At 37.1% G+C, this 18,872-nt stretch overlaps 1 protein-coding gene across 1 annotated transcript; it reads right to left on the reverse strand.

Annotated features, from left to right (window-relative positions):
• Window positions 1–5,684: 5,684 nt before the first annotated feature.
• Window positions 5,685–16,337, reverse strand: LOC143730714 (dehydrodolichyl diphosphate synthase complex subunit nus1). The gene is made up of 5 exons (XM_077221249.1): window positions 15,803–16,337; window positions 14,738–14,869; window positions 12,565–12,717; window positions 9,422–9,521; window positions 5,685–6,807 (listed from the first exon to the last, which is right to left on the reverse strand). The coding sequence occupies exons 1-5, from the start codon at window positions 16,149–16,151 to the stop codon at window positions 6,717–6,719; spliced, it is 825 nt and encodes a 274-aa protein (XP_077077364.1). The 5' UTR covers window positions 16,152–16,337; the 3' UTR covers window positions 5,685–6,716.
• Window positions 16,338–18,872: the final 2,535 nt, after the last annotated feature.

The following is an 18,872-nucleotide window of genomic DNA, read 5'->3' on the forward strand; positions in this document are numbered from 1 at the left end:
GTTACAAACACAGCCAATATCTTATAATCAATTTCTTGACTGAAAGACTGGGGTCCAAATTGACACTTTCATGCAGCCCGCAGCATCCTGATATAAAACAGCCTTTATCTTTATCTTTTGACTGGAACATGACTGCTTTGTCGAGCAGCGGAAGACAAACGCCCTAACAAGACAATGACCTGACAATGTCTGAGCTATAAATAGGCACAAATTCAAATCAATAGAAACAAGGGAAGAGCAGAGCTCATAAAGCAGGTCCTTGAGTGGATTTATGCATCCGCTAATGCATCCTGACTCTTGTGTTCCCTAAAACAACCTAATGATAATTTAGACTTTGGCTAATCCACTACAAGATGTTATTTTTGTAGACAGGTCTAAATTATTCTTTCTAAGCACTTCAGTTCAATGTGCTCTGGTGATCAATCGATTTGTTTCTATTCAAGGTGTTGCGTGCTGCTGCAATATTTCTGTTATTAGCCACGGCTGGAGGAACTAGAGCTCGGTCGATGACTTTCTCTGACTGACTGAAGGTCCACACGGGCTTTTGCTCTATTGGAAACGCGTACAATAAAAACAACAAAGGGTTTTTAACAAAAAGCTCCATATAACACACTATGAAGGTCATTCTGACAGACACAGAAAAGATCATAATCCACTATCAATTAAAGGCTTGTATGGTCAGTGTATGTTGATTTGCTCTGTTCTTTAATTTCAGTAAAGTGGGACCACACGGATACAAGACTTAAGATCCATATGGATACTGTATTCCTCAACGAAGCCCTCAAATGTTTTACATTTCATTAGACACTGTGTAAGTCATTGTTTAAACTAATCATTAAATTTAATTAAAATATATAAATTTTTTCCATTATTGAATGTATAAGGTCTTTTTTTCACTGTCTATTAAGTTTTTTCCAAAGAGAATCTATCTACATATGTCTATCGTCTATCTATCATTCATTACATGTATGTATTTATGTGCTTTGTTTTAATTTATTGTTTAGTATTTTATTCTTACAATTAATAAATATGCTTACATTTATTTATTACCGTATTTTATTTTTTACATTGAATAATATTTACTTACAGTAGGCCTATTTATATTTTCATGTTGTAAATCTATCCATCCATCCTTTTCAGCACTATCTATCTATCTACACTGTAAATGATTTCTGTTGTTTTCACAGTAATATTACTGTATTCTCAACAATTCCCTACTGTAGAATCTGAATACAGTATGTAGGCTACTGTAGATTTTGTCATTTTCACAGCATTATTATTGTATTCTTACCATTTTCTTACTGTATAAGCTGTTTACATCATGTTACTGTATATTTTAAATGCATTCTGGGAAAATTTGCCTACTGTAAATCTAAATACAGTGGCCTACTGACTGCCAAAAAACAAGCACACACCTCCTCACACACATCTCTGTGACAGACGCATCATGGCGATGAAAGCACACAAGAGTAGCATGGTAAATAACTATAATTGTTTAGACTTTTTAAATCGCTTTTTAAGTTTTATTCTGATGTTATTTGCAATAAAGCTACGTTTCTGTTAATACGTTTTAGTTAAGAATATCTGAGCAAGCGTTAATTTTCTGGCTTTTTCCTCCCGCAGAGGTGTAAAGATTAAAGTCCTCCTAGGACTGGAGTAAGTTAGACGTTAAATTGGTAGGTATAGTTCAAAACACATGTAATTGCTTTATTCTAATGTTATTTGCAGGTATAAATGCGTTTGAGTTAATAAATATCTGTAGGAAGATTGGAGAAGGCGCTCATTTTCTATTAAAGCCGTGCTGACTATATTTTCCTATTTTATATAAGTCATAAGGAACTTTATTGCCAAGTAATGTTTTAAACATACGAGGAATTTGCTTTGGTAAACAGGTGCCACGTATAAGACCGACGGGGAGACTCGTTGTGAAGACGAAAAGTCTATGAGAACGTTTAATTGGTAGGTCAACTTTAATACACAAGCAATAAGCTTATTTGTTTCGTACCAATGTTATTTGCACGGTATAAATACGTTTGAGTTGTCCGTAAGAACATCGGAGCGGGCGCTCACTCATTTCCCCTTTCAGCCGCGCTGACGGACAGATATGGCGGCAAATCAATGTCATTTTGCCGCCATAGACCGACGAACCATCGCGAGACATGCAGGAAAAGTCGCCGTCGACCTTTTTGTCTTTACAGCATGTGGTTTAAAACGTTTTAAGATGATATGTATTTTCTGGTCATTGTTGTATTCTACTACTACCGGTAATTAGGCTAAGTTAGACAACTTTAACTCTTCAAACATTTATTTGAATATGTCCCATTCCGACATTTATGTACTGGTCCAAAGCGTTAGACTACTGAGATTTGACTGGTAGGTCTATGGCTATAATTTTATTTTGTTCATTTATGAAATATGGCGTAATATGCTGGTGAATCTGTATATTCTATTGAAGTTCAGCAATGAAATGTAAAAGGTGAAACCGGAGTAAAGCTGTTGTAGCTACTGGTGTTATTGAATATATAGCGTTAGTCTATATGAAGGTGACTTGACTTAAAATTAATAAAATAATAATATAAAAATAACAGTAGCTATAATGCTGTACTTTATTTTACAGTAGGCCTATGCTTTAAACTACTGTAGTTATTAGTTTAACAGGAATTTTACTGTGGTATAAAATACAGAAGCTTGTTGGCTATTTGTTGCCCGGAAGTTACTAGTTTTACAAATTTCTTTTAGTGCATCTAATTATTGATAGATAGTGCTGAAAAGGATGATGGATGGATGATCCATCATCCTTTTCAGCACTATCTATCAATAATTTTCAGCAGTATCTATCTATCATCTATCTTTTTCAGCACTATCCATCCATCCATCATCCTTTTCAGCACTATCTATCTATCTATCAATCTTTCCTTTCCAGCACTATCCATCGATCTATCTATCCATCATCCTTTTCAGCATTATCTATCTATCTATCAATCTATCCTTTCAGCACTATCCATCGATCTATCTATCCATCATCCTTTTGAGCACTATCTATCTATCTTTCCTTTCCAGCACTATCCATCGATCTATCTATCCATCATCCTTTTCAGCACTATCTATCTATCTATCAATCTTTCCTTTCCAGCACTATCTATCTATCCTTTCAGCACTATCCATCGATCTATCGATCTATCTATCTATCTATCTATCAATCTTTCCTTTCCAGCACTATCTATCTATCCTTTCAGCACTATCCATCTATCTATCTATCTATCTATCTATCTATCAATCTTTCCTTTCCAGCACTATCTATCTATCCTTTCAGCACTATCTATCTATCTATCTATCTATCTATCTATCTATCTATCTATCTATCCATCATCCTTTTCAGCACTATCTATCTATCTATCAATCTTTCCTTTCCAGCACTATCTATCTATCCTTTCAGCACTATCCATCGATCTATCGATCTATCTATCTATCTATCTATCTATCTATCTATCAATCTTTCCTTTCCAGCACTATCTATCTATCCTTTCAGCACTATCCATCTATCTATCTATCTATCTATCTATCTATCAATCTTTCCTTTCCAGCACTATCTATCTATCCTTTCAGCACTATCTATCTATCTATCTATCTATCTATCTATCTATCTATCTATCTATCTATCTATCTATCTATCTATCTATCTATCTTTCCTTTCCAGCACTATCCATCGATCTAATGGTAACTGCTTTAAGGTTAAAATATGATACTGATCATTAAAATTACTTTTCAAGACGAAACAAAATATATGACTATATAAAACTTATAATTTTATACAAACTCTACATACAATACATTTCCAAGGAAACAAATTGTATAACATTTTAAATTTCAGTTTTACATACATTTGATTTAAAAAACAAACAAAAAAAACAACAACAAAAGAAACAAACATCACACAAACATCTTGCTGGGCTTCAAATTTATGACACTGACATCTACAGGCAAAACAGTGAACATCTTGTCTACTCAGTTTCCATTATCATTTAAAACAAAGGTGTAATATGGATTTATTAATTAGACAATGCATTATTCCATGCCACACTTCACCATCAGAATGACTTGTATACCAGCAATTCTTTGTTCCCAACATTCGCAGATAGGTCACGCCAATTTGTTCTTCAGATACTTGCAACCTGACTGGTTGTCAATCCACATTAAAAAAATATGAAATGAAATCTAATTGATATGAAAAATAGCAATAAATAAATACGGAAAAGCTTGTAATACATTAAAGATGATAAGGGACTAGACTGAATTTCAAACTGCATTGAAAATTTAAAGCATTGAAGCCAAATTTATGTTAATCTACAGCGTTATTAGTCCTCCTGAGGCGAACATGCTTTAAAAAATGCAACAAGGTACTTTCAATCCCAGCAACAAACCATAATGAAATTTCTATGAGAACATAAAAAGCAGATTTTAGTAACTCTATAGTTGGCTGTAGATACGAATAATAGACCTTGAACCATCAAATGAAGAGCAGTTCTGGCATTTTCCTTCTCAAAATAGCCATTTTCACAGTCTTTTCCCTTAAAAAAAAAAAAGTAGTAAATGACACCTGACAGAAGCCATAATAAGTCTCGGGATGTAATCGGTGGCCTAGATGTTCACAACACCTCCTGTCCTCACTGACTTAAGAGTGTGAATACTTTAAGAAGCTGCATTTCTGGACTTGGAGGTGTTTAAGATTTCCATTTCAAATAAATGCTGCTCTTTTCTGAAGCATCCTGTACCAAAAAAAAGTGTATCATGTTTATACACACACACACACACACACACACACACACACACACACACACACACACACACACACACACACACACACACACACACACACACACACACACACACACACACACACACACACACACACACACACAGGTGAAACTCGAAAAATGTATTTCAGTCATTTAAATTAAAAGGTGAAACTAATATATTTAGTATATATAACTATATACATATGCATGATTATACTTTTCAGAGGGCCGACATTTCTGTATTTAAAATCTTTTTTTTATTGATTTCATGTAATATTCTAATTATCTGAGATCTGGGGTTGTCATAAGCTGCAAGCCATAATCAAAATTATAACTTTTGCACAATATTCTAATTTTTCTAGTTTCACCTGTATATCATTGATAAGAAATGTTTTTTGTGTAGCAAATTAAAATGATTTCTGAAGGATCATGTGACACTGAAGACTGGAGTAATGATGCTGAAAACTCAGCTCTTCCATCACAGGAATAAATGACATTTTAAAACATTAAACCAGAAAATTGTTATTTTAAATTGTAACGGTATTCGTCGACCCAAAACATTTGGACAGGACTGTACGTGAACAATAAGAATAAAAAGCTGAATTACTCTTAGAGTAGCCAATACAGCAGAGTTCCTGCGACTGGTAAAGCATGCGGCTCGAAATGCCAATGTCATGAGCTCAATTCCCAGGGAGCATAGTGATAAAACATATAGCCTGAATGTAAGTCACTGTGGATAAAAGTGCCAGCCGGATGAACTGTCAGATGAAATTCAAGTTGAGAGAAAAATATGCACACCAGTCAGAAATCAGGAAAGCGCAACAGAAAATCATTCCTCTTTTCACGTCGACTCCACTGCAGAAGAATCAATGCCACTCTCAGTACAACTACTGTTAAAGGATATCAGTAACGTTTATTGTACATTCACACTGAACACCAGCGAACAAACCCATCCAATGGCAACCTGTGAATTACACATTTAAGACTTCTTCATAGGGGCCTTGCATGATGATAAGCCTGTGGCATTTTAGGATTTTTTTAAAAAAAACTCACGAAATATTAATGAAACATTTCTGATCCAGAGATCTTGACTGAGAAAACAACAGACTTTTGAATGAAACAATATTTACTGATTAGAAAGTAAAATCAAATAAAAACAATTAGCGCCACAAGCCATTACAACCAATGAGAGCTTTCGGGGGTTGACAATGAAGAGCAATCAATTTACGCACTTGAAATTACAAACTTCTGGGTTTTAATCCTAATTAGAGTCATTTGTGGCATGCTCGCGCACATTCAAACAACAATTACAAACACAACCATTTACGGCGCACTTGGAAAGCCTTCATGGACTTGCGATATGACAGATTAAGCATGCAGAAGATTTGTCGAATAGAAAACCCTCGCACGTTTTCACTGTAGCTGTGCAACTAGAAGTGCTTTAATCGTATAGTTCACCAACAGTTCATTATTCTGCTTCCCTCTCCAAGAGCTCAAAAGTCACGCTATGAGAGACGGACGAACTTCTGTAGAGTTCAGTGCACTGGAGCAGACTGTCATCGTTCGACTGTGTCCAGAGATACGGCCAAGGAAAAAGAGTAAATTTACACATATAACCACGTTTCTTTAACGTTCTTTGTGACCGGCGTAACGTAGGGCAGCACTCGTGTAGTTTTCTGCGTGAAGTTACTCACAGAGACTCACACATACAAGCATAATCTCTCACACACACAAACACACACACACAGCAGGCCTTGGCGGAGAGGAGCAGAGATGATCCAGACAGAGAAGAGCAGCAGTAGCGTGTTGCTGGCGCAGAGGTTCCTGTGCTCGTACTGTAAACATGAAGAGAGGGATGGACCCCCTCCATCGTTCAGTTCCTTCTCTGCGGACCCAGTTCTGCTCTCTGCGGACGGTTCCTCACTTTCCCAGCCGCTGCTCACACACCGCATAGCACTGCAGAGCACCGAAGAGGTCGTCGTAAGAGGCGTCTGTGTGGGACGGCATTGAGCTACAGGTGGAGAGGACAGAAAAATGGAGAGAGAATAAATCCTTCATCAACACACCAGTAAAATAAATAAATAGCCCCAAATAAAATAGCTTTTTTCATTTTAGTTTCAATAAAATAGGTTTAATGTGTTTTGTGTTTGAAAAAAATTGATTTACACTGAACAAAAATATAAACGCAAATTTTTCATGAGCTGAACTCAAAGATCTAAGGCCCTGTTTGCACGAGAACGCTCGCGGGGGAAAACGTAAAAATATTTTATCGGATGTGCCTTTCGTTTACACGGCGACGGCGTTTTTGGGGCTTAAAAACGCAAAAAAAGTGAAACCACCCTCCAGAGTGGAAATCTTAAAAACGCTCCAGCGTTTCTGTCTAAAGTGTAAAAACACAAATCTGCTCACGGTGGCTCTCGTCACGTACGCGTTTACATCACAGGCATGCGCCAGTACAGGAACATAAACAACATGTGGGATTATTTCCATACTTCGGACCTTCAAGTTGCCCTAGCGACTCTGATTAACGTACAAGATTCTTTTTGCTGTTCGTTTCGCCATGTTTTGATTTCGAGAGAAGTAGAAGGACTTGGTGTTGTTGTGTGGCAGTGCTTCACATTGCCCCCTAGCCGCCTGGAGTGCATACTACATCAAATATCACACACTTTTGCGTCACCATATGCACGCAGATTTCCCCCCCATAACGCTCTTCTAAACGCAGAATAAAAATTGAAAACGCAACGCCACTTTTGCGTTTTCTCTTCAGATCGTTTCCGTGTAAACAGCCTAAGACTTCTATGTACACAAAAGGCCTATTTCTCTCAAATATTGTTCACAAATCTGTCTAAATCTGTGTTAGTGAGCATTTCTCCTTTGCTGAGATAATCCATCCACCTCACAGGTGTGGCGTATCAAGATGCTGATTAGACAGCATGATTGCACAGGTGTGCCTTAGGCTGTCCACAATAAAAGGCGACTCTAAAATGTGTAGTTTTATCACACAGCACAATGACACAGATGTCGCAAGTTTTGAGGGAGCGTGCGATTGGCAAGCTGACTGCAGGAATGTCCACCAGATCTGTTGCCCGTGAATTGAATGTTCATTTCTCTATCATAAGCCGTCTCCAAAGGTGTTTCAGAGAATTTGCCAGTACATCTAACCGGCCTCACAACCGCACACCAGCCCAGGACCTCCACGGTCCTCTGAGACCAGCCACATAGCACTATGTGGAGACCAACTTTTGTAACTTTAATAAGGATTAGTCTATATATAATTTATGCAGCGCAGACTGTTTGATAACTTTATTCAATTTCTGTATATATACTACCTGTTAGACAGGAAGCGCACAGGTAAATATGACATTTATTATGGGTTTATGTGAGGATTGTTTGAAGTTCACTTAAATTAAAAGCGGTTATATTTTTTTTTATAGCTGACGTAAAATGGCTTACTGATCATTATAGGTGTTATCAATCATTTAGTTGTTGTTGCTTGTTTGTACACATTTCAGAATTATCACTAATCTGTGTGAGCATTTTGCTTGAGGACCAAACACTCATGAAACCATTTGTTTATTATATATCGCAATCGCAATATTGACTTGAATTATCGCAATATTGACTTGAATAATCGCAATATTGACTTGAATAATCGCAATATGACATTTTCCCCAAATCGTGCAGCCCTAGATATAATCAAAAACTAATTTCTTTTGTGCAACGGCTGACAGATTAACAGTCTACAGATGTGTTATCAGGCACCAAACAACCATCTTCCAAGACTGAATCAGTAATGCCACACAGAAAGGAAACTAAACAGATCAAGTTTGCTAATAATGCAGTACAAAAAACAGCAGTGAAACACTGCCCTCTAGTGAAACAAAAAAATAACAGTGTTAAACAATGCAAATTCACCATTATTTTTGTTAGCTTGACTCACTTTTTTCATAAGCATCTTTTTTAATATAATTTACATCATTGACATAATACATGCAATAATGCATATATAATTTAATAAAAACATAGTACACAGACCTACTGAAATTAAAGAGAACACTTATTTTACAACATTTTCTGTTGTAACTCACAAATCAAAAAATGAAAACATTAAAGTGCAGTCTACATTGACAATCTGATGTGGCAAAAACACCACGCATATTAATTAGACAAAAACTGCCGTTTAAACTATTTTAAGATGAAGCATGAGATACAGTGACAGTGGTAATGATGCAATGCAGTGCAAGTCAGTGATCTCACAGAGCTGTACACGTCATCACACACACTTGGAAAGCTAACAGAGATAAGTGTGCCAGTGTAGACAGGTTTAGCTGTTAATCTGTGCTGATAATCTCTCAAAAGGATTTAAGTGAACTCTCCAGGCAAAACGCCACCATACGCACTCATGCAGAACATGTGAACTCAACTATGTGCAAACACACTCTCTATGCTACCGATCCCACAATATCCCTCTCACAAAAATGTTGAATATTTCTTTGTTGTACGTTTTTCAAAATCCTAAATTGACTTTATTTCTATGTTTAAATTAAATTTTAAATTTGGGATTTTAAAGTCCATTCCGTACAGTTTGTGCTTGCTCAAATACATCGATGCATAAACATACTCACATAATCTCTGTTAGTCTGATGTGCCAGGGAAGAAAACCAAGTGTGCTTTCCACAGGGCCAAACTTCAGCACCAGGTCTGGGTCAGGGATGTTCTTCGACTCTGCATGGGGAAAAACATGCATCAGTGGAACGAAAAAAAGCGATTTGTTTTTTATTTAAAGTCAGTAAACTAAATCATTTACAAGAAAAACTGTAGATCAAGAGCGGTTTTGGAATCCGTTTGGATCGCGAGGTAAATATTATTAATATTATAAACCCTAAGGATGAGTGCAGCGAGCTGCAATAACAGAGCAGTGATATCTGACATATTCAATTCATATTTATTTGTATAGTGCTTTTCACAATACATATCGTTTCAAAGCAGCTTTACAGAATATGCATGTTTCTATATTACAATTAAGAGTTATCTGATAGCCTGAGTTTCATTGTGGATCTGACGTTATCATGTTCAAGATATACATTCAGTGTTTCCCATACATCGATTTATTTGTGGTGGGCTGCCACAAATAATGTCAACATTGCCCGCCACAAATAGATTTCAGTGCTTCCCATTCATTAGACTGTGGCTGCCGGAAAATATATTTCAACTTCTCATAACACAAAAGTCACGCTTTGCATCATTGCTGTCAAACAAACTAAAATCAAAAGCGTTAGAAGGCTTTGTGTCCATATCAAAAGACTGTCTGTTTGAGCTGCGCAAAGAGAAGTACACACACTTCCCTAATGCTAATGGATCATGATAAAATGCAGTGGTTACCTCTAATTTCAAATGGCTACAGATTTTGTTAAAGGCCAGTTATGCCTTTAACAAACCAGATAAACAACAAATAAATTTGCTTAAAGGAAAACAATTGGCAACCGTTATCGGTTTGTTTGTAAGTCTTAATGTTTTTCTGACTGGAATGAAATTACAGGACTAAATGCTCATATAGTTTGTGCTGATGGTCAGCTGACTGACAACTAGCGTTGCACGATATACCGGTACTAGAAAGGCATCGCGATACCCAGCTATTAAAATCTGTACGATATGAAATTTTATTAGTACCGGTACTTTAAGAGTGACAGCACTCTAAATAATAAGAGCAGTATTTCTTTAATGTGTGTGCAGAGCTCTGCTTCCACTGTTTTCGTTCACTAAACAACAGAAGCAGAACAGTAAAGTATATTACGCACAGCGAAACACGCATGAGAAAATAAAGCGCGGGACGTGCTCGCGCTGCCGGCTCAGAACTGAAACGCACACACACACACCTTTCACACAACAGGCGATCGCAACTCTCTTTCGTGGATTATTTGGATTGAATAATCAGAATTCTAGGTAAAAATGTACGTTCTGGCAAGTATTCACGTAAACACAGTCTTGTATGTCTTTAGTGAACGTAAACCGTTTGTAAAAATAAATCGTATGTGTTCCATTGGGGACCAGCAGCCTAATATTCTGTGTAATTAATGTTAATGAAACAACAGAAAATAGACAATCACCCAATGCTTGACTGAATAAATGTATCTATTTATTAAGAATCAGTCTATAGTTAATTTATAGAGTGAAGACTTTATTTTGTTCAGCTACAGTACTAGTTCTATTTAACAGTAGCATTCAAAAAAGAAATGAAGCACTGTCATATTGTTTGTAATTTGCTTTTTTGCTTATTTGTAATAACAAAGATACAATTAAATTAAATATCTATATTATAATTGTAAAATTACATTTAAAAAATATGAAATAACTCGTTTCATGAAATAAGATATTGGTCATCCTAACCTGTTCATAATTGTGAAGGTTAGCAAATGTTAACATCATTGATAATAATGTCAATGTTGCTAACATCTTTGTAAGGATGTACACACTGGTTAAGGGTGGGCGATATAGCCTCAAAATTCTATCACGATATTTCAAGAATATTTGCGATAATGATATTTATGACGATATTGACATTTTTTTTGTTGTTGTTGAAAATTCTTATTATGTTTATCTCGCCTAAATGTTTGCTCACTCATTGCGTTTTTACAATGTGGTAATTTTGTTGTTAAGAGTTTACACAACACAAGGAAGCTTGATTTCAATCTTTGAATTAAATGTTAAATGTGTGTAGGTCTAACACCAGTATTCAGAAATACTACAGAAACATAATAAAGTAATCAAATGTAAAATAACACAGTCTTTTAGTTCTGTTTCCTGATTAAATTAAATACATAGCTTTAATTGTAATGAATGAGAATTATTAGCCTATCTTTTGTTGTTTTGACGACAACATTAATGACAGACGCATATCCTATGGCAGCTGTCACTTTTACAGCTAGTGCGCGGATCCATTGCTGTTTTCATTATACTGTCTGTCACACTGTCACATGCGTTTTATACATAACCGACTGTGTTTATGAGTATACTTACCAAGACCGGAAGTTACACAATTTTGCGTTTTTCCCCCCATTAAAGCGATATAATCCGCGAAAAATAACTTTAGTTTCTCGCGAGCTGTACTCTATGTATGCACGCAGGGCAACTCTCTCAGAGAGTGCGCGAGTAGCTTACTGGATAGTTTAAAACCGCTTGAATGTTTAAACTGATAAGAATTAAGAAGACTTGAACATTATAAACTTTAGTTACGATGCACTGATGGCCCGATTGTGCAAGAGACCATTCAAAAGACGCGCGTCGGCAGCCCCGCTGAACACTCAAGCTGTTTGTGAAATTGCTAAATCGTCATCGGAGGCTGACAGGCTGCTCTCGCGCTCACACAGGTGTTGTTGTTGTGCGTGCTAGGGAACGTAAATGCGCCATACGTCATCGCGTCGCTATATCATTGATATCGCGATATGACACTTTTTTTTATCATGTAAAAATGTATACCGGTATTATCGTGGACGGTATGATATGGCACACCCCTAACACTGGCACTTGCTAATTATTATTATTTTTTTCAATAAAGGGGAGGGAATGGTAAAAAAGCAGGGAAGGAACAAAGTTAAGTTTTTTTTAAATAATTTATAAAACAATGAATTGTAAGTTCTATCACATTTTTCAGGTACTTTTACGGTTTTCGTTTTTTTTCCCCGTGGTATCGATTCAGTATCGAGGTATTTTAGTCTGGTATCGTAGTCATAATTTTGGTATCGTGACAACACCACTGACAGCTACTCACCTCTGAGTAATGAGTCCAGCACATTAACATCAATGTCTTTGGATGTCCTTTCCTTCTGCTCGACGGCCCTGCAGAGCTGCTGTGCTGCCTGGACGATACTGAGCCGCCCATCGTCTGGAGATAAGACCTTTACCACTGACTGACAAGATAAAACTATAAAAGAAAGACAGAAAAAAAAAATGTAAGCAAAGTGTAGACAAAACATTTAAAAAGACTAAAAGACCCGGGTGAGGCATGGTCAACATTTCATTTGGAAATTGCAAAAATGACTAAAAGTCGCAGTTTACCCGTTTAAGACAGACGTGTGATGAGACGGAGCTTAAAGCAGCAATTATTTCACATCTTGCGAACAAGCCCATACAATGTTTAAGATATTTTAATATGGCGTTGAAGATGGAAAAATTGAGGGATAAAATGATCAATCACAGATTTTGAACTCGAGTCAGAGCAGTATTTAGTACATGTACTTTGTAAAGCCTTGGTGATCATGCAGATGATAGAGGTTCGAAAGAAAAGGTAAATAAATAGAAAGAATATAAAATACAAAATAAATTAAAAGTTTGGGGTCAGTAAAAATGTGTATGTTTTTGAAAGGCTCACCAAGGCTGCATTAATCGGATCAAAAATACAGTGATACTGTGAAATATTATTACATATATTATTCTATTTTAGTATAATATTAAAATGTAATTTATTTCCGATGGCAACGCTGAACTTTCAGCAGCCAATACTCACATCACTGTGCGTTCACACCGCCGCCGGCGAGAGCGTCAAAGTGACCGGAAGTCATTCATTGTCAATGAGAGCCGGCGGCGAGCTCCGGCGAGAGCGGCGCGTCTTGGACGGTGAGAGCGGCGAGGAGAGGAGAGCGGCAGGTCAACTTTATGGTAATAAGCAATGACGCGGTTCGGCGGCAACCAATCGGAATATAGAAGTGCTCCGTTTGAGAGGAGTCCAGAGAACGCAGTCCTGTAGACTTTGGTTCCGACCACATTAGTTCCCAAGCAAAATTGAGGAGGTTGATCATTTGAATTTGATAAGGCGCGCAACACTAGTATTTATAGGCAATATTTTCGCGCTAGAACGCTTGTTTTTCAGCGGGAATGCAAATTATAATAGCACTTAACCATGAACACAAAAGCCACACCACACAAATGGCTTTTAATTTGTTTATTTCATTAGCAAACATGTCACTATAATTGTTAAGTTTTTTCCATCCATCAAATTTCTGGAAAAATAACAATCGACATGCTTGTTTGCTTTGCGTCCCCTTTAAATACAGTTGTAAAAAAGACCACGCGTTCGATCTACGTCAGAGCATCAGAGCGTCCACGAATCTTTCCACGGCGTCGCTGGCAGGGCGGCGAGAGCGGCGGCGGTGTGAACGTACAGTCACTCATTGCAGGCTTCAATATTACACGATCCTTGATTGCTGATTTGCCGCTAATAAACATTTATTATTATATCAATGTTGAAAACAGTTGTGCTGCTTAATATTCAGGATTCTTAGATGAACAGAAGTTCAAAAGAACAGCATTTGTAACAAAATAAGGTAGCTGTAATCATTTAGTCACTTTGATTAATTTACTCCTTGCTGAATTAGAAGTATTAATTTCTTCCTAAAAAAAATAAATTCTTACTGACCCCAACTTTTAAACGGTATAAATGTTTTCAGGGCAAAATCTGAACTACTAGTCCTACTGGATCCGCAGGAAAAAAGTCCTTATTGTTGAGCTCTAAAAAAAAAAAAATATATATATTGCCTACACCTAGGTGTAAAACAATAAGCAAAGTGTGTTTTCCCATGTATCCCTGTCTCACTCAGGATTAGGTTCCATAGTCTTCAAAAGATGACTTGCTTAAGGCACATTTGTAAAAGTAAAACAAAATGTCCTGACCTACAGAGTTTGGCAACAATGAATCATTCCGGATAAAAATTGCATAAAAGTTTCTGAATTTTTCCACAAAGCCTGTGGTGAATTAACCGGAGTCATGAATACAGATAAAACAACTAATCATTACGATTCACAAAATGTCACAGAGGAACATAAAAAAACAAAACCGGTAGTCATGCTTGACGAAATCTTCTGATCCGACTGGTTTGTACCGGCGTCCTCTATAGTGGGCGTCTCAAATAAAAGCAAGAGTAATTTCCTCAGGTTTTGAACCTCACCTTGATGCTCTTGTTTATCTGTACCGTTCTTCAAAAACTCCACTGAGTATTTGGAGCTGTCCATTCCCAAAAGCTCCTGCTGCTTTTTCAGGATCTCCTCCATGAGTCTGGAGTTATTCCTCTTGAAGACACCTATGAAACCAGAGTGACAAAGAGATGATGACCTAAAGATATCCCACTCCCATAAACACTACAGTTTCAGAGAGAAACTCTCCATGTTCTTCAGCCATGAGCGTTAGAAACTACTGTAAAAAACATGCTGTGAAGTCTCTGATATTACAGATGCTTTGAGGAACATCACACGAGTGAATTATATATCCTGGTCTTTTAAATTAATCACTACTGACAATGGAGTTCAGATCAGGTATAATCTGAGGGAATGATCCAAGCTAAATAATAAACTGCAATTAAAGAAAATATCAAAGAACATTCAAATCAATAAAGCAAAATTAATAGGATTATCACATTTAAAAAGGGGGGAGAAAAGACTTGGTTTCTTGGTCCACGGTAGCATAAATTAAAAAGAAGGTAATTATTACCTTAAAATTGAGAATCATTATTAACAACGAGATTCAGATCTCGGTTCACCCTTACCACACTTTTGGCTGTCATGAAATATAGGTCTAAGGTTATAAGAAATAAATCATATCACATACTCCCCTAGCTTCATTGAGAAATACTGAGCTGAAAGAGAAAGTTTTGAAATATACCAGACACATTGTAACTTTATAAAGTTGAGAATAGAAGTTGAGTAATATGCATTTCAAAACCTCCTAAAAGGATTCAAGGAAACTTAATAATGCAAATAATGGTATTATAAAGTCTAGTTTTGAGTTGAAACCATCCAACAATAACCATGCTATTTGACTTCAACATAAGGCATAAGAGGAGAAACTTTTGCATTAATGAAATCATATCTGAACACAAAGTTCATCACTAAGACTTTAAATGTGTCAATTGAAGTCTTTGCTCAAGTCATCATGTGTTTTAGAAAAAGCAGATGACTGGATGCATGTGACAGCAAATCGCTTCCCTTTATTCAATGCAAAGCTAGATGAGTCTTACCTTGATTATCATACACACTGACATATGAGATGCCCACTGCCATGCACCAGACCACTAGATTGGCAATGTCAGTGTAGTGGATCTCCTCCTCAGTGATCAATAACCCCACATGAATGGGCAGCTTTTCTAACGTCCTGCCTTCGGCTCCCCAGCGAACCCGGCGGCTAGACCGTTTGCCAATGGGTCCAGCTTTTTTCTGATTATGAAAGCCGAGAGCAAGGGGCAGTAATAACCCCATCACAGCCCGTTTCCATCTCCAGATGTGGACTCGGAACCAGGCGAGCAGCGCGCGCTGAACGTAGAGCAGCGCGTGCAAAAACCGCCACACCATCTCATACAGTAAAGCCATGCGTCTTTAAACGCGTTCCTAGTTGAAAATCTATCAGATTTTAAAGTACATCCCTCATATTACAGGAAACCGTGTACGTGTGAGCGATGGTCTATCGAGAAATTAGTCATGTTGGTCAGTGCCAACGCCGCAGCGCGCCGGCTGCCATTTCTTCTTCCTGCCAACCTTTCCACTCTGAACCTGTGTGACATGGAGCTCTCTGATTGGACGGCTGACGTCATTCTAAGCACTGGTCTGGGGTCAGTTATGACGTTTGCCTGGCAAGTGTTAAGGCAAAAAAGAACTCGTAACGGCTGGTTTCAGATCAACACTGATTTAGCCTTACGCGAGATGCAATGCGATTGGTTGCTGGACCAGCAAATGGAATGTGTAAATCCTATTATTTTAATAGGATTTAAAATTGCCTAGTCATTAGATTTATGTATATAAAAAACCACAATATGTTATGTATGCGTAATAAAATATATTTCTAAAATCAATACTTTATATATTATAATATAATATATTATATGACGTTACTGTCACAAAAGTAGCTTTAATTTTAATTCTGCTTTTTTTAAAGCAAATCTGGAGGCTAATGAAATGAAACAGACGAGATTCATATTTTCCCATCTAAATAGTTGGCTGAAATAGTTGGCTAAACAGTTAAAAAGTTGATTTTATTGTAATGTGGTGAATTACAAAAAATAAACAAATATAACATTTGCTTAGGCTATGTTTTATCATTTAATCATATATATATATATAATTTTACTCTTCATTTATTTATTATTTGATTGTCTGCTGTTAAGAGATAAAATTTGACTTAATCATCTGACCGGATCTCCTCCCTGCATTATAATGTTTGTCCATGTCACAGACAGTGACGAATATTGAACAAAACAGATACAATTTCGTAGTTTATTGTTGGTTCTGTAAGGAATGCCAGAAATTAAACAGGAAGAGATGCAAAGCTGTACATTAAGTTTGCGTAAAGAACAATATTGCAGTTATGTCTTCACATGTCAGTATTACTTTTGCAAATCATAATCATCATATTGCTCATTGTATATGTGTTCAGCTTGGCTTTCTAATGAAAAATCCTTGGTCTGCTCCTCACAGATATCTTGTACCACTACATAGGGTGAATTCAGGTTGATTTGGACAATTTTTTCCAGATCATCTCAATGGCAAGAAGTGTCTCAATCACCCTGAATTAATACGCTCACCATTCATCAAGAGATGCACAGACGAAATTAGGTCAGGCCTGATTTCTACATCCTGTGCTGAAAGGGATTTTTTTTTTTTACCTCACTGCACTGCCATGGGTTTGGGGTTTCCAAGTAGTTTTTGAAAAAAGTTTAAAAACAGTTATGACACAATGAAGCCAATGAAGGCAGTTTGATACACACTCCGAACCACTGATTGCGAACAATAGATCTGTAAAGGTTTCGAAGCTTCATGAAGCAGTGTTTTGAAATTGCCATCACTACCATGACAGCATGCATGCGTAAATACAGTAGCTACATAAATAAATAATTGTTATATATATAGAGGTGTAGTGGTAAAAAAAGAGGTGGGTAAAATTGGTTAATGCGTACATGACATCAAGGCTAGATTATTGTAATGCTCTACTGCAGGGATGGGCAACTCTGGTCCTCGAAGGCCACTGTCCTGCAGAGTTTAGCTCCAACCCTGACAAAAATAATAAAATGATAAAAAAATTTTTTAGTAATCCTGAAAACATTGATTAGCTTGTTCAGGTCTGTTTAATTAGGGTTGGAGCAAAACTCTGCAGGACAGTGGCCTTCGAGGACCAGAGTTGCCCATCCCTGCTCTACTGGGTGGTTGCCCTGCACGTTTAATACATAAACTACAGTTGGTCCAAAAAGCAGCCGCTAGAGTTCTTACCAGAACCAGGAAGTACGACCATATTAGCCCGTTTCAGTCAACACTGCGTTGGCTCCCTATTAAACATCGTATAAATTTTAAAATATTGCTGATTACTTACAAAGCACTAAATGGTTTAGCTCCCCAGTACTTGAGCGAGCTCTTAACGCATTATAGTCCTTCACGTCTATTGCGATCTCAAAACTCCGGCCAGTTGATAATACCTAGAATATCTAAATCGACTGCTGGCGGTAGATCCTTTTCCTATTTAGCACCAAAACTTTGGAACAATCTTCCTAACATTGTCCGGGAAGCAGACACAGTCTGTCAGTTCGAATCTAGACTAAAAACACATCTCTTTGGCTTAAAATACACATTACACATTATAGACTTCTATAATTCAATTTTAGGCTGCATAGTTTAGATCAGCCGGAAACGGGAACACTTCCCATAAATCCTGATGTACTTTGTACATCATAAGAAGGATGGTGTCTACGCTAATATTAGTCTATTTGTTTATCCCGAGGTCTACCGCAGTCTGCTGGTGTCACATGCCTGTCCTGTCTTGTGTTGCACATGGGTGTTTTGTTATTTAGGGCCATGTGCTCTGGTCGTTGTCTGATCCCTCCCCCTCGTTACCTGATTATTGTTTGAGTTCTTCCACCTGTCCCCTCTTGATTTGTTCCCTTCTTAAGTCTCCTCTTGTTTGCAGTCTTTGTTGGTCGTTGTCTAATGTTTCCTGTTCCCTGTGATCCTCCAGTATGTTTCATGTTCTGTTTTTGTTTTATATTTATTAGTTATGTTTTCCCCGTCGTGGGTCTTGTTTTGTGTATGTTTTCTTTTCTAAATAAA

Source organism: Siphateles boraxobius, unplaced genomic scaffold (assembly GCF_051911475.1).
Source record: "Siphateles boraxobius isolate OS27281-9 unplaced genomic scaffold, OSU_SipBor_1 80, whole genome shotgun sequence".
Lineage (NCBI taxonomy): Eukaryota > Metazoa > Chordata > Actinopteri > Cypriniformes > Leuciscidae > Siphateles > Siphateles boraxobius.